This window comes from Vulpes lagopus, chromosome 11 (assembly GCF_018345385.1).
Source record: "Vulpes lagopus strain Blue_001 chromosome 11, ASM1834538v1, whole genome shotgun sequence".
NCBI lineage: Eukaryota > Metazoa > Chordata > Mammalia > Carnivora > Canidae > Vulpes > Vulpes lagopus.
In genome coordinates this window covers 95,243,108-95,258,333 of record NC_054834.1, presented here as the reverse complement: position 1 = coordinate 95,258,333, position 15,226 = coordinate 95,243,108, and the positions used below count along the sequence as shown (strand labels likewise).

General features: G+C 37.3%; 1 protein-coding gene across 10 annotated transcripts in view; it reads left to right on the top strand.

Moving 5' to 3' along the window:
- Positions 1-15,226, top strand: part of METTL8 (methyltransferase 8, methylcytidine) — an 87,983-nt gene that overhangs the window by 26,475 nt on the left and 46,282 nt on the right. For 8 of the 10 annotated variants that reach the window (XR_005982744.1, XR_005982742.1, XR_005982743.1 and 5 more), the window contains 2 exons: positions 4,984-5,042; positions 11,114-11,268. The exons of 1 other annotated variant lie outside the window; for it this stretch is intronic. Coding sequence is in view for 4 of the 9 variants with exons in the window: in XM_041722925.1 (XP_041578859.1) it covers positions 5,010-5,042; positions 11,114-11,268 (188 nt within the window). In the remaining 5 variants the exon portion in view is untranslated. The remainder of the gene's footprint in view (positions 1-4,983; positions 5,043-11,113; positions 11,269-15,226) is intronic. One more of the 10 variants, XM_041722928.1, reaches the window with a different exon arrangement.

The following is a 15,226-nucleotide window of genomic DNA, read 5'->3' as shown; positions in this document are numbered from 1 at the left end:
TCTTTTTCCAAATTACTTTTTATTTCCTGGGCATAGCATATGCTTTCACATTTCTTTGTCTTTAATTGTGTCAGTCCCTCACCTGAGATACCCTGGTTTTTGTCCTTATCTCCTTGGAATATTGCCACTCATTCCTCTACACCTAGCACAGATTTTGCCTCCACCAGGAAACTTTCCCTGGCCACTACCAGTAGACTTCAATCATTCACTCCTCTATGCTTTAATAGTACCATGTACTCACCTCTGCCACACATGTATCAGGAGTTTTTCTTTGCCATTCATTCTTCTTCACTTGATGGTAAGTTTCTTGAGGGCAGAAACCAAATGGATTTGTCGCTGGATTCCCAGGATTTAATACTAGTGCATATTGTATGTTAGAACCCTCTTAGATGAAAAATAACAGAAAATTTAGTAGTAGCTAAAATAATATAAGGATTTCTTTTTTTTTTTTTTTTTAAGATTTAAAAAATTTATTCATGAGAGACACACAGAGAGAGAGGCAGAGACACAGGCAGAGAAAGAAGCAGGCTCCATGCAGGGAGCCCGCTGTGGGACTCGATCCTGGGACTCCAGGATCACACCCTGGGCCAAAGGCTGAGCCACCCAGGCATCCCAAGGATTTATTTTTCTTACCTAGAAAAAACTCCAGAGGGAAGGTGATAATTACCATTGGTTTACCTATTCAGTGATGCCATCAAGAATAAGACCCTTTTACTCCTGTATTGTATTGTATTCTATTGTATTGTATCTAAGTTTAGGAAAGAGGTAGGGTAAGTGTGTGCCAGCAGGCTATCCTCTGGATCCTTTCCCTCCATAGGGAAGCAAAGACTTCAGCCCCTTAGCAGACTTCTGTCAGCCAGAACTTGGTACTTTGTCCACTGCAGCTGCAAGAAAAATTGGGAAGCTGAGTTTTTAGGAAGACAAATCTTTTGAATGAGAACAAGATGTTGAAATAATCACAGATGCTCCAAGTAATCACAAGACCGCAAGGAAACCAGGGATCTGTTTCCTATTGACTAAAAGGCCTGAGGAAAGACAGAGGACCAGTCCAAGAAGACTTTCCAAGACAAGAGGGAAAAATGAGTGATCCCAGTGGGAGCAGCACCTCACTATTATAGGTAGAAAGCATAGGTTCATCTGTTGAGGAATGTAACATGCTCTGGCCACCCACTCTAAAATCATAGAGAATTCCATATTGCTCTGGAGACTTCAGCTTGTCTTCTTGTGTAGAAATCATACCATTCCTGTGAATTTTACTTTTGTTTCTTGGCCTCTTTTCTAACTATCATGCTTCCTGTGGTTTTGCAGTCAAAATTTTCCCTGACAGTCCATGGTACAGTTTGCCTTGGTTTTTTGCAAGTTATAAGAGTTATAGTTCTTTAAAATAGAATACACAGTGCTATCACTTCTGCCTACCTAAATTCCATGTTCTTTTGAAATTATGTTCATTTGGACATCTATACTCACTAATTCTATATTTCATATTCTTTATATTTAACAACAATTTATGATTTAAATTTTTTATAATATTCCATTTTGTAACAGTGCAGCCTGATTGATACATTAGTCCAAAACATGACTGGGTAAATCCTGCATACAGGTACAAGTACCTCCTGCCATCTAGTATACCTGGGGATAGAGACATTTGCAATGAACAGGAAAGCAGAAGTCTCATTAAGGGATGAACTACATTAATCTCATCCACGTGCCCTTTTATTTATTTATTTATTTATTTATTTATTTTTTTTTTACTAAAACTTATAAGAACTGATAGCATATAAAGTATGCATGTAGGGGTGCCTGGATGGCTCAGTCAGTTAAGCAGCTACCTTCAGCTTTGGTCGTGATCCCAGGGTCCTGGGATCAAGCCCCACATCAGGCTCCCTGCTCAGTGGAGAGCCTGTTTCTCCCTCTCCCTCTGCTGTTCCCTCTGCTTGTGCTTACTCTCTCTGTCAAATAAATAAATAAAATCTTAAAAAAAAAAAAATAAAGTATGCATGTAACTTAGTACTCTTTCTCTGCGCACCAAATCTGATTAATGCCTCCAGAAGTTACTACAGTGCACACAAATGTGAAATGCCAGGTGGATGAAGTAGAACAGATTTCATTCTAATCCAGCATCATGATTTTGGAAACAACTTCCAGAGTAGTTAGAATAGTATATCCTTCAGATATTTAGGATTGAGGCTGCTTTGAGATGGGTTGACATGAAATCCTTAAAGAAATAACTCGTGAGTCCCAATAGCCTCTAGTGAGTACATGGTGTGGCCACCTTTATGGGTGGTCATGGTGAGCAGACACTAAGCATGAGCTTTCCATTTTGAAGCTGCCGAGTGACCGATGTCATAGTGTGATCAAAGTGCTCTGCAAATACTTACTGTAATTATTGTTGTTGTTCTGTTCTTGCTAATAGCCTTATTTATACCCTGAAATTATAATCATCCAAAGAAAGATGAAAACAAGATGTATGCGTTTTCTGAGCTGTTTGCCTCACAGATGGTCACCCTTGGAGTTCTCCGAAATTGCCAGGGTTAATTGAAGTTTCAGTCTTCACTGCAGTGTAGTTGATACTTAAGTGTTTCTTACCTGTAGGCTTTCACTATCCAAAAACAGTATAACAATAGCACTTTAATTTGCTCTCATTAATGCTAGCCTCTCAGGTAATGTTAGTGCAGTTTTACCTAGATGATGTTTGTTCCTCTGAATGAAACCTTTGTACCAGCTTCCAGCTGAGAAGAAAAGCTAAACAGTTACAAAGATAAAAACACAAATGTCTCACAAATTTATTTATTTAAAAGATGCTCAGAACCTAGGAAACATCAAAGGGGAGTTAACTTTTAAATGAAGAGCAGACATTTAGTGTGTGATTAACAGTGGTTTCTTTCCCTGAGATTTCAGTGAGCTGAGACAACTGGGAATCATTCTTGGGGAGCCAAATAAATAGTTTTTGCTCAGAGCCAGCTGACTGCTCCAAGGATAATTGTTATAGACTCACACAAACAACAGTACTACTTGCTCTTGTTCTTTGGTGCTCTTCTAGTAGTATTGAGATGTGAAAAAGCAGTCTTTTTTTTAAAAAAAAAAAAAGATTTTGTTTATTCATGAGGGGGACACACACACACACACACAGAGAGAGAGAGAGCGAGAGAGAGAGAGAGAGAGAGAGAGAGAGAGAGGCAGAGACACAGGCAGAGGGAGAAACAGGCTCCATGCAGGGATCCTGACATGGGACTCGATCCTGGGTCCCTAGGATCAGGCCCTGGGCTGAGGGCAGCGCTAAACCACTGAACCACCCGGGCTGCCCAGTGAAAAAGGAGTCTTAGGATCAAGCTCAGGATAGTAGAATGGAAGTAAGTCCTTTTTTGCTTTTACTCCTTAGCTATGTAGAAGTAGAAGACCAGTATTAAATAAAATGTTCCATTATTTAGGTGATGCAAGAGCACGTTGTCTGTCTCTTGAGATTCGAATACCAGAAAAAATAACTATGCTTTCCTAAATCTGGGGACTATTGACTCCCATTGGCATTGCTTGCTATTTAATTAAGGTCCAAGAGAAGAAAAATGAAGGGGGTGAAGGGAGAGAAAGAATTCTTGGTCTCCTTTAAGGAGTTACAGCAAATTAGCAACTTCAGCCAAGACTACAGAATCAGTGCTATGAGCCTTCTTGTATGTGTGGTGTACAAAAATGGAAGGCAAATGGATGAATTGTATGTATGTGAATAACAAAGATGTAAAAAGAAAGCTAAAGAAAAAAGGTAGAGTGTGAACTCTCCAGGTAGACTGATTGGTTTCAAATTAAAGTATCATCAGTTGTGGGTTGAGTGACCTTAAGCATGTTAGTTTATGTCAGCCTGTATGGATTTTTCCTCTGTAATGTGGGTATAAAAATAGTACCCCTTTATAGGGAAATCAAGGTTAAATAAGATAATACTAAAAAAAAAAAAAAAAAAGATAATACTTGTAAAGTGCTTAGAATAGGGCCTCACAGGAGCACCCGGGTGGTGCAGTCATTTAAGCGTCTGACTCTTGATTTCAGCTCAGGTCATGAATTCAGGGTTGTGACATAGAGCCCCATGTGGTGCTCTGTGCTGGGCATGGAGCTGACTTAGGATTCTCTTCTCCCTTTCCCTTTGTCCTCACCCTGAAATGAAGAAAAAAAAAAATAGGGCCTCACACATGGCTAATACTTGACTTCTTTGTTAGTTGAGATTTATATGAAAGATAAATTGGGATTGGGCTTTTTCTTCTTTAAAGACTTTTTCAGTTTTCAAAATTTGGTATGAAGTATTTCCTTCAACTGAAATTATCCTTTTTATTTAAAATATACTTAAAACTATTATCCTGCAAAAATTAGATTTGTAGTTACTTAAACATTTTTTCATATTTGTAATGTGAAATATCCTTGTACATATTCTGGTAGAACATGGTATATTTTGTTGGTATGGTAAGACAGATAGGTGAATCATTGTGAAAAGATAATCCATTTTAGTAGAAAGCAAAGCATCTAGCCAAAATTTGAAGATACAACAGAGATCTCTTCCTCATAAGGCAACCTCCTATACCAAGGGCTGCTTCTTTTGCTACGCACACTGTGGTGGTAATGATGAGCCCAGAAAAGTAGTATTAAAACCATCTTCTCCTCAGCTTGTCATACTGTATGTGGAACCTGACTCATTATGTATATTTGCGCTTTTTTTCACATTCTAAAATAGGGGCACACTTAGCTATATCTAAGCTAGTAGGAAATCTGTCTGTATTTCATGGCATACTTCTGTATACTTAGAATTAATAAATATAGTAAATGTTATTGATAATGAAATTCTGTCACTCTGATATTTGTATGAGCTTCAGTTCCTTTCTGAATCTCTTCCTTTGTGATTTTTTTGTAGCCAATTAATTATTCATGACCGAGTCATGGCATTGAAATCTCAGAGGGCCATTGTCCTAAAGTCATGCTCATTCTGTTTCATTTTGACCTTGACAGGACTTGATAAGAAGAACCACTATAGGATGATGAGCTGCAGTTGGGAAGCTATAAGCAAAGTAAGTAAAAGAAATACCATTTGAGGGCAGCCCTGGTGGCGCAGTGGTTTAGTGCTGCCTGCAGCCCAGGGTGTGATCCTGGGTCTCAGGCTCCCTGCATGGAGCCTGCCTCTCCCTCTGCCTGTGTCTCTGCCTCTCTCTCTCTGTGTCTCTCATGAATAAATAAATAAAATCTTAAAAAAGAAAGAAAGGAAGGAAGGAAGGAAGGAAGGAAGGAAGGAAGGAAGGAAGAAAGAAAGAAAGAAAGAAAGAAAGAAAGAAAGAAAGAAAGAAAGAAAGAAAGAAAGAAAGAAAGAAAAAGAGAAAGAAATACTATTTGATTGTATGGACTGGAATTTGAAATGGTAGAATTAGTCTGAGCTAAGTTAGATGAAGGATGAGGACCACAAAACTCTTTGGGTGCTTCCAACAGTAAATAAAAACTTTCCAAATACCAAATAAGGATTTGTGGAGATTTTTTGTTACCTTCATTTTTCTTTGCTTTGAACTGAAGGAACTCGAACTAAATATCAGCCTTAGCAATTAAAGCACACTAAAACATGCCTAGAAGACTCTTACCTAGGTTTCTCCCTTTTAGATATCCTCCAGTTTTATTTCTGACAAACACTTGTTAACTTGAAACTATAATGAGAAGCCTATTAGGAAAAACTGCATTGTGACCATCTGGTCAATATTCATTACCTTTACATCATACAATTTTACTACTTATCTGGGTTATGTTGGCCTTATGAAACAAAATGATAAGTGTTCTCTTTTCTCTTTTCTGTAAGATGAGTGTTATTTCTTCCTTAAGTGTTTGATATTCACTAGTGAAGCCATTGGGGCTTGCAGTTTTCTTTGTAGGCAGGTTTTTTTATTTATTTCATTTTTATTGTGAAATATACATAAAATTTACCATTTTAGCCTTTTTCAAGTATATAGTTCAGTGGCATTAAGTATATTCACATTTTTAAATAAATATCACAACTATCCATCTCTAGAACATTTTCGTTTTCCCCAACGAAAGCTCTGTACCCATTAAACATTTAACTTCCCATTCTCCTTTCCTGGCAGCCTACCACCTTCTATTTTCTGCCTCTATAAATTTGTGACTACTCTAGAACTTCATACAGGAAGAATGATACAACATTTTTCCTTTTATGATTGGCTTATTTCACTTAGCATAATGTCTTCAAGGCTCATCCATGTTGTAGCATGTGTCAAAATTCCCCTCTTTTTAAAGGTTGAATAATATTCCATATTACATATATGTCATTTTGTTTACTTATCTTTTAGTGGACATTCAGGTTGCTTCCACCTTTTGTCGATTGTGAATAATGTTGCTATAAACATGGTATGCAAATATCTCTTCATGTCCCTCCTTTTACTTATTTTGGATATATATCCAGAAGAAGAATTGCTGAATTGCATGGTAATTCCATGTTTACTATTTTGGGGAATTGTCAGACTCTTTTCCACAGCACCTGCACCATTTTACATTTCATCCAGCAATGCACAATGGTTCTAATTTTTCTACATCCTCACCAATACATTTTTTTTTTTAAGTAGTAGCCATCCTAATGGGTGTGATGTCTGTTATGCTTTTAATTACAAGTTTAACTTATTTAATAAATTTAGGACTATTTGAATTTTTTTCTTGTGCTGTTTTCGTAAGTAATTATTGGTAAATTGGTTTTGATGGCATTTATCCCTTCTAATAAATGAAATAAAATTTTTCACAATACCTCCTTATTAGCTTTTCAATGTCTGTAGGGTCTGTGGTGATGTCTCCTCTTTTTTTCCTGTTATTAGAAGTTTGTTTTTTCTGAAACACGAGTATTTGATACCAGTCTTGCCAGAGGCTTATTAGTTTTATTAATCTTTTCAGAGAATCAGCTTTGGCTTTGATTTTTCCCTGTTTTGTCCATTTTCTATTTCATTTATTTCTGCCTTTAGTTTCTGTTATTTCCTTCTTTCTACTTACTTTGCATTCCATTTACAATTTTTCTAGCTTCTTTTTTTCTTAAGATGTTATTTATTTGGGTGAAAGAGACAGAGATAACAACAGAGATAGCGAGAGAGAGAGAGAGCATGAGCAGAGAGGAGGGGGAGAAGCAGGTTTCCCTCTGAGCAGGGAGCCCAAAGCAGGGCTTGATACTAGGACCCTAGGATCATGACCTGAGCCAAAGGCAGACACTTAACCGACTGAGCCACCCAGGTGCCCCTATTTTTCTAGCTTCTTAAGATTGAAACTGGATCATTGATTTGAGATCTTTCTTCTTTTCTGAAAGAAACATTTAAATCTATCAGTTTCCTCTAAACATTGCTCTAGCTGCTTCCCATAAATTTTGATAGTTTAAGATTTCATTGTTACTTAGTTCAACATATTTTCTAATTTACCTTAAGATTTACTAACTCATATAAGTCTGACCTATAGATTATTTAGAAGTGTTTTGCTTGATTTCTAAATATTTAGGAACTTTCTAGATACTCTTAAAGTTTAGATAAAAAAGCAAGAGCCAACATTATGCTCCTATAAGAGAAGCACTTTATTTTTATTTATTTATTTTTTTAAAGATTTTATTTATTTATTCACGAGAGACACAGAGAGAGGCAGAGACACAGACAGAGGGACACATGCAGGGAGCCTGACATGGGACTCGATCCTGGGTCTCCAGGATCAGGCCCTGGGCTGAAGGCAGCGCTAAACTGTTGAGCTACCAGGGCTGCCCCAACTGAGTAAATTTTTTTTTTTAATTTTTAAAGTTTTGTTTTTTTTTTTTTTTTTAAGATTTTATTTATTTATAGAGACAGAGAGAGAGGCAGAGACACAGGCAGAGGGAGAAGCAGGCATCATACAGAGAGCCTGACGTGGGACTCAATCCAGGGTCTCCAGGATCACACCCTGGGCTGCCGGCGGAGCCAAACCGCTGCACCACCGCCACCGGGGCTACCTCAAAGTTTAAAGATCTAGTTGGCTTTGTTAACTAATTCACAAATTGGGCAGCATCCCATCAAACGAGTAGAGAAGAGCTCCAGGGGGCTACAGAAAGGAAAAGTTTTTTAAAGGTAAAGAGGGAGTGGAAAAAAGAAAATTATTAGCAAAGAATCCATTGTTGTAGGCAAGGTTGCCCTCCTTAAGAGGAACTGAAAGGTCAGTCCCTAGTGCAAACCAGGAAATTCTCATGTTGACTGGTTAAAGGTTACATTCCTGGGGGGTTAAAACTGCAGTTAGGTTAGATATTAAGTCGTGTTCTACTGACTTGGGGTCTTAACCTAAGCAACACCCTTTTGGGCCTGTGGTTTTGTTTTTAACACTATTAATATAGCTCCATCAGTTTTCTCATGCTGCATTTGTTTCATATCTCTTTGTTTTAAAGTGCTTCTCTTATAGACAGTATATGACTAGGTCTTGCTTTTTCATATAAATTGACAGTCTGTGTCTTTTAATTCAACTCATTTACATTTAATGTAATTACTTATATAGTTGGGTTTAAATATGCCATCCTAGTATTTGTTTTCTAACTGTCCTGTTCATTTTTAGTTTCTCTGTGCTTCCTTTTCTGTCTTCTTCTGGGTGAATGGAATATTTTTAGCATTACTTCTTTATTTCAAATAAAAAAACCTACTTATTTATACAGTTTCATTATGCAAATAGTAACTTATGGCAAATATCAAATAATATCTGTGGCAGAAATCAACTTTCTTTACCAGAATTCTATTTGGGGTTGACCCTGCCTATCTCTTCTTTTCCCATCACAAAATTGAGCCATGACCTTGTAGACATTAAGCTAACATGATAGTCATAACATAAAGCATACACCTTTAAATTGTAATCAGTGTAACTGGATTACTGCCTGCATCCTGTCACACTCTTCTGTCACTTCCTTCTTCTACACTGTAAGGATCTTAGGAGCTACCCTGAAAAATATGAAGTAGTTTCCTTCTCATTAAATTTATGTTAGGCGAGTATCATTTTTGTATTATCAATCAAACAATTAATTCACAAGCAACTTGGTGCTTAGAAGCGCCAATTTAGTTGAGAAGACATTTATATAACTTTATTATGTGTTTTTCTATAATGTATTTGTTATATAAATGTGTCATTTATATAACAAAAAAGACAAAGAACAATGCAAGGCTGTATGTGACTGTTACGGATAATTTAAAAATGAGGTAAGGTGTTTTTGGAGTTAATTAGAAAAACAGCTGCCTAAACAGCTGCCTGTGGAGAATCTTGATTGTTTATGGTGAGAGAAACTCATATCTTCTTTTTCCCTGTCTTCCTCTTCTCTGTATAGATAGAGATAAGTATCACATGATTATTTGAAGATTAAAATTTTGTTTTGACTTGGCTTTCCTGGGTGGAAAACATATACATCATTTTATACTTTTGAGCATGAATTGTCTCTTTCTAGGTATAATCAGTTTCTGCTCTTGAGCATACAGATTTTATGAATAATATTCATTGCAGAAAGAGAGCTCTAAAAATAATTGTGCAGGTAGGGTTTTGTTAGTCTTCCATGGAACACAAGCAGGAGAAAAGAACAAAGGCATATCAGAGGAAAGGTAGTAGTAGGCAGAGCATTTAATCTCATTTGCCTCCACCAAAGAGCTTGCATTTAGCAGAGCAGGAAAAACAAACAAGAAACAGGAGATCTGCACTAGCTATTCGGTGTTTTGTTTCTCATCACTGTTAGTCACATTTGAATGGAACCATTATGGCCTTTTTGGTGTATAACTAGGCCTTTTTTTTTTCCTCCAAAAGAAAAATCTTGAATTTTACGTTTAAAAGCACAATGAGATGTTTTTGACATTCTGCAGTTTGTTTTGGAAATCACAGCCTTAAAGTCCATTGCCTTTCAGTAAGTTGATAAAGGATGTACAATACACGTCATTTTTACAGAAAATAGTACCTAGATAGTCTCTAATGTGCATTATGTATACATACCTTTTAACATCTGTTTCTACCTGGCAGCTTACAGCATTAGGCTGAATGTTACGATGAACAACAATGGGGATGAAATGCTGAGTAGTTGTACGATGGATTTTTATTAGAAAAAGTAAACTCTTCAGAGCTTTTTTTTGATACTTTTCCATAAGGATTGTAAGCCAACATATTTGTCAGTATATAATTAAAGTAATATACTCTTTTTTTTTTTTTTTTTTTTTTAGTAATATACTCTTTAAATGTTTAAGTTGTTCTTCCAGAATTGGGGATGGACTTGACTAACCAACTGATGATTCTCCTCTTGAGCTAGGATTGTAGATATTTTGTACAGGGAAATCTATTTTACACATGTGTTACTAACTATTCTTACAAATATATGTATACATGGTTGTTAGAATTGCTGGGGGCAGCCCAGGTGGCTCAGCAGTTTAATGCCACCTTCGGCCCAGGACATGATCCTGGAGACCCGGGATCGAGTCCCATGTCAGGCTCCCTGCTTGGAGCCTGCTTCTCTCTCTCTCTCTCTCTCTCTGTCTCTCATGAATAAATAAATAAAATCTTTAAAATTAATTAATTAATTAAATAAAATAAAAGAATTGAGAATTGCTGGGATCATATCTTCAGCATTTACTTATTATTTGACTAAATTTCATATTTTTCAGCTTAGCCTAGAGAAGGAGACTTAATAGGTGTGTTTTCTTATTCTGCTACTACTGTACTTGGGCTTTTGGTTGAGTGGTCATGAAATATTCCCAAGAAATATGTTCACTTAAAACTCCCAAACCAAAATAATAAAATCACTTTTAAAAAGCGTTTTAATACACAAAATTCAGATTCTGGGCTGACATACTTTGGCTGTGTGCTAGAAATTAAATGAACAAATACCAAACAAAGCAAAGTTGGTCAACGCTATGACTTATGAAGAATGTCAGGCAGTGGTATACACTCTAAATATTCATTTTCCTTCTCTTAGCCTGAAAATACTTCAGGACAGAAGCTATCATGCTTACCTTTTATTTAAAAATGTTTGGTTTTCATGTCTTTTCTCAGGTTGCAAACCTTTTGGACCAATTTTTGGCTATTAGATAAATAATACACTGTGTAATCCATACTGATTAATTAATCACTTGTAACTTTCCAGGTACTGTTTAGGATGAATGTGATTTGGAGAAATTCTGTTTCCTGTCTAAGGATAAGAAAGGTGCCACATAGATACCAAAGTGGTAATCACCCAGTGGTCCCTCTGGGGTCAAGGATTTTAACTGACCCAGCCAAAGTTTTTGAACACAACATGTGGTGAGTTATCTTTTGACATCTGATGTTATAAATGTATGACAAACATTAACAGTGGTATTATTTTCATTTTGTACCAAGAAAGGACTTTTAAAGTTGATCAGTATTACTGAGATCCAAAAGGCAGGGCAACTGATTCTAGTATTGCTAATTCTGAATTTCTTTGCAAATAGAATTGGAAAAATGACATTTCCCAGGTGCTTTCCTCAGCTTTGGGGTTCTTGCAGACCATCCCTGCTCACCTCTGGTCCTGACTTGCCAGCATATTGTGGGAAGGGAGGCTCTTTTTAGGTAGATCCTTCCTCCTGCCCTGCAGACCCTTCCAAGTTTTACAAGTACTTGTCCATCAGCAAATGTGTTTTCAGTATCCACTGCTTACTAAGACCAAGAAAAACATACTCGTGTAACCCTAGTCTGTGCTTTCAGGAAATCTATCTTCTATTTGGAAAGATAGCTATTTACAGGGAAAAAATGATAATAAACAATACATGGCAGCAAGCTGTAAGGGCCCAATGTGTTCTTAAAAGGCATATATTCTATATATCTTGTAAGAGCAACTCAACAGTGCAAAACCACTGTGTTTTGGCACTGGAAGGTTTTATTTTTTCTTTTTTCAATTTCAACTTTATTGACATATAACTGATATATGAAGGAAAAATTCTTTAAATGGAGAAATTCTGTCTCCAGTACATGGTACAGTGCCTGACACATAAATATTTGTGAAGTAATGACTTGGAGAGTCAAAGCTGGAGTTAAGGGCATTCTTGGTGGGTAGAAAGTCATAAAACAGAAAGAAGTGTAAGGCGTATGCAAAAGGCTATGAACAGGATAGTTTACTTGAAATAAAGACTGAGGAGATTTGTAAGTGATAAAGTTGGAATGATATAGGCCAGTTGTGGGGGTGGGGGCAAGGTTGTGTGAATTCTTGAATTCACAGCTGAAGTGGAAAGCATTACAGAGCCACTGAAGAGAAATAACATTATACATGGGCTATTAAGTGCTGTGCATGTATTTGGTTAACAGTATAACCAACTAGACAGATCAGCAGGTAGAACTAGAAGCAGGAAAGTGCTGAGAGAGAGATTTTGAAAGAAAAATAAATAGATCTTGATGCTTTTGTAGAATAAAGGAAAAGGAAGCATTTGGGTATGAAGTTTTGATCCTAAGTGACTAATGGAAACTGATTAATTCATTCCATATTATACAATATGTGGCCACTAGCCATATGTGGTTATTGAGCACTTGAAACCTGATTAGTCTGAATTGAAATGTGCTATAACATTTTGAAGACTTAGTACAGGCACTCTCAACCTTATTGCCACCTTCTTGGAAACCTCTGTACCATGAGAGCCAAGTAGAGGAAGAAGCAAACATGCAGGCTGAAATGTAAAAGAAGAAAGATGAGGCAAAGGTCCAAGTAAACCACTAGCTTGTGTACCCATAGGAGCCACAGGAGCAGAAATAAGGAAAGCCAGAGGCCAGGGATGCTGGTACAAATTGTTGGATTGCATACCTACGTTCTAGAACATCCATCACCATCTGATCTCAGGGACCACCTTTGAGAGACCCACCTTGCTTATACCAGAACAGTCCCTTTTGGTCTTTTGCCCTGGACCTGTGACTTTCAGGAATAAATCTGTTTTCATTTTTGGCTGAATATAACACATGTACAATAAATCATCTCTTCTGTCTTAGCTGAAGAAAAAAAAAGTACAAAAAAGGAAAGGTAACATATATTAGCAATTTTTATACTGAACTGCATGTTGATATTATTTTGGATATATTGAATTAAAATATATTATTAAAATTTAATTTAGCTTTTTAAAACATGGCTACTAGAAAATTTTGAATTACACCTATGGGTGACATTATACTTTCTCAGACTGTTGCTGATTTAGACCACTTTGCCTGCCATCATCAATATGGACAGTTAGGAGTAGGCTGTGAGATCATTGCCAGGCAATTAAACCTCCACAGGAACTTCTGGTCCTAGGCAAGCTCTTCATTTACCATTTTTTAATTCTTCATTAGAGTCTAGTGAGTTAGCCGTCTGTTCTTTTTCTGGCTGCTACCACCAGCTCTTTTGTTCAAGGTTCCTGCCTACCCATTTATTTTCTATTTTGTCTAGGCTCTCAGGAAAGCAAGGGTCCTCTGGGTCAATGCTCCGAGGCACTGTGGGCTCACTTTGGGCTGCTGGAGAAGAATCCCTTGGGGAGTTATTATTTCACTAGGTCTAGAGGTATGGCCCAGGAATTTGTAATTTGAAAAAGCTCTTTTAGTAATTCTGTTGAGCAGCCAGGTTTAGGAATCTTTGATCTAGTTCAGTGGTTTTCAAACTTCTTCTTTAGCAGCAGAATTTTTTTCCAAGTGAAGTCCTAACATGGAATCCCAATATTTAAAAGGTAAAAACAAACCTGGTCTTAATGAAGTAGGTATAGAGGCCTGGGGGCATCAACTGCTCCACCTCCCATCCCCCCCACCCCCAACCCATCCCCCTCACTGTAGCAGCCTCATGGATATTTAGGGTTCTTTTGATCAAAGTTTGAAAAAATCAAAGTTTGAAAAACTTTGATCTAGTCTCGATCGCTGTCCTCCTCCACAGCCTTACCTATTCCTCTTAAAGGTTATACAGCCTGTGCCAGGATACTTATAGTGAACTCTCTCCAAAAGCAGATTCATAATAATAAAAATCATTTTCTCCAAATGAAGAGGAAAGTATTTGCTTCCTATCATCTCCTCATGCACCTGTTGTTTTGTTGCTTTGTTGTTTTTTTTTGGGGGGGGGTTGTTTTTTCTTAAAGAGAAGATTTGTAAATTAAACTGAAAACCAGGGGGATCCCTGGGTAGCGCAGCGGTTTAGCACCTGCCTTTGGCCCAGGGCACGATCCTGGAGACCCGGGATCAAATCCCACATCGGGCTCCCAGTGCATGGAGCCTGCTTCTCCCTCTGCCTGTGTCTCTGCCTCTCTCTCTCTCTCTCTCTGTGACTATCATAAATAAATAAAAATTTTAAAAAAAATAAATAAATAAACTGAAAACCAGAAGACTGGGTGACTTTCCCCTGCCTTCAAGTCCAAAGTTCTGTTCAAAAGTTCTGACTTCCTTATTTTCTCCTTTGTATTTAAGAATAGTGTTTCTTCTCTTGCTGAATTTCGACTTTTAAAAGGTGTTTCTAGGGGCAGCCCGTGTGGCTCAGCGGTTTAGAGCCTGCCTTCAGCCCAGGGCCTGATCCTGGAGACCTGGGATCGAGTCCCGTGTCTGGCTCCCTGCATGGAGCCTGCTTCTCCCTCTGCCTGTGGCTCTGCCTCTGTGTGTGTGTGTGTGTGTGTGTGTGTGTGTGTGTCTCTCATGAATAAAAAAATATTTAAATAAATAAATTTAAATAAATAAATAAATAAATAAATAGTGTTTCTAGAAAACTATTATACCTGTCAATTTTCTCTCAGAGATGTAGAATTGTCTACAATTTATTTTTCCATTTAGCTTCTAGTGTAGTTAGTACTATTTATATATGACCCTCTTTTTAAAATATTTTTTTGAGGAAAAAAGGTACCTGTTTTTATTCAGTTTCTAATATCCTGAGAAAGAATTACCCTCCAGATTCTGTATATTTGTGTGAGTGGTATTTACATCGCCCTAGTCTTTTTTAAAAATAATTTAGTTGGGCAGCCCAGGTGGCTCAGCTTGTTTAGTGCCGCCTTCAGCCCAGGGTGTGATCCTGGAGACCCGGGGTTGAGTCCCATGTTGGGCTCCCTGCATGGAGCCTGTTTCTCATTCTGCCTGTGTCTCTGCCTCTCTCTCTCTCTCTCTCTCTCTCTCTCTCTCTCTGTCTCTGTCTCTCATGAATAAATAAAGTCTTTTTAAAAAATAAAAATTAAAATAATTTAGTGAATTTCACATAACATAAAAGTAACTATTTTAAAGTGAACATTTCAGTGGCATTAGTTACATTCATGATTTT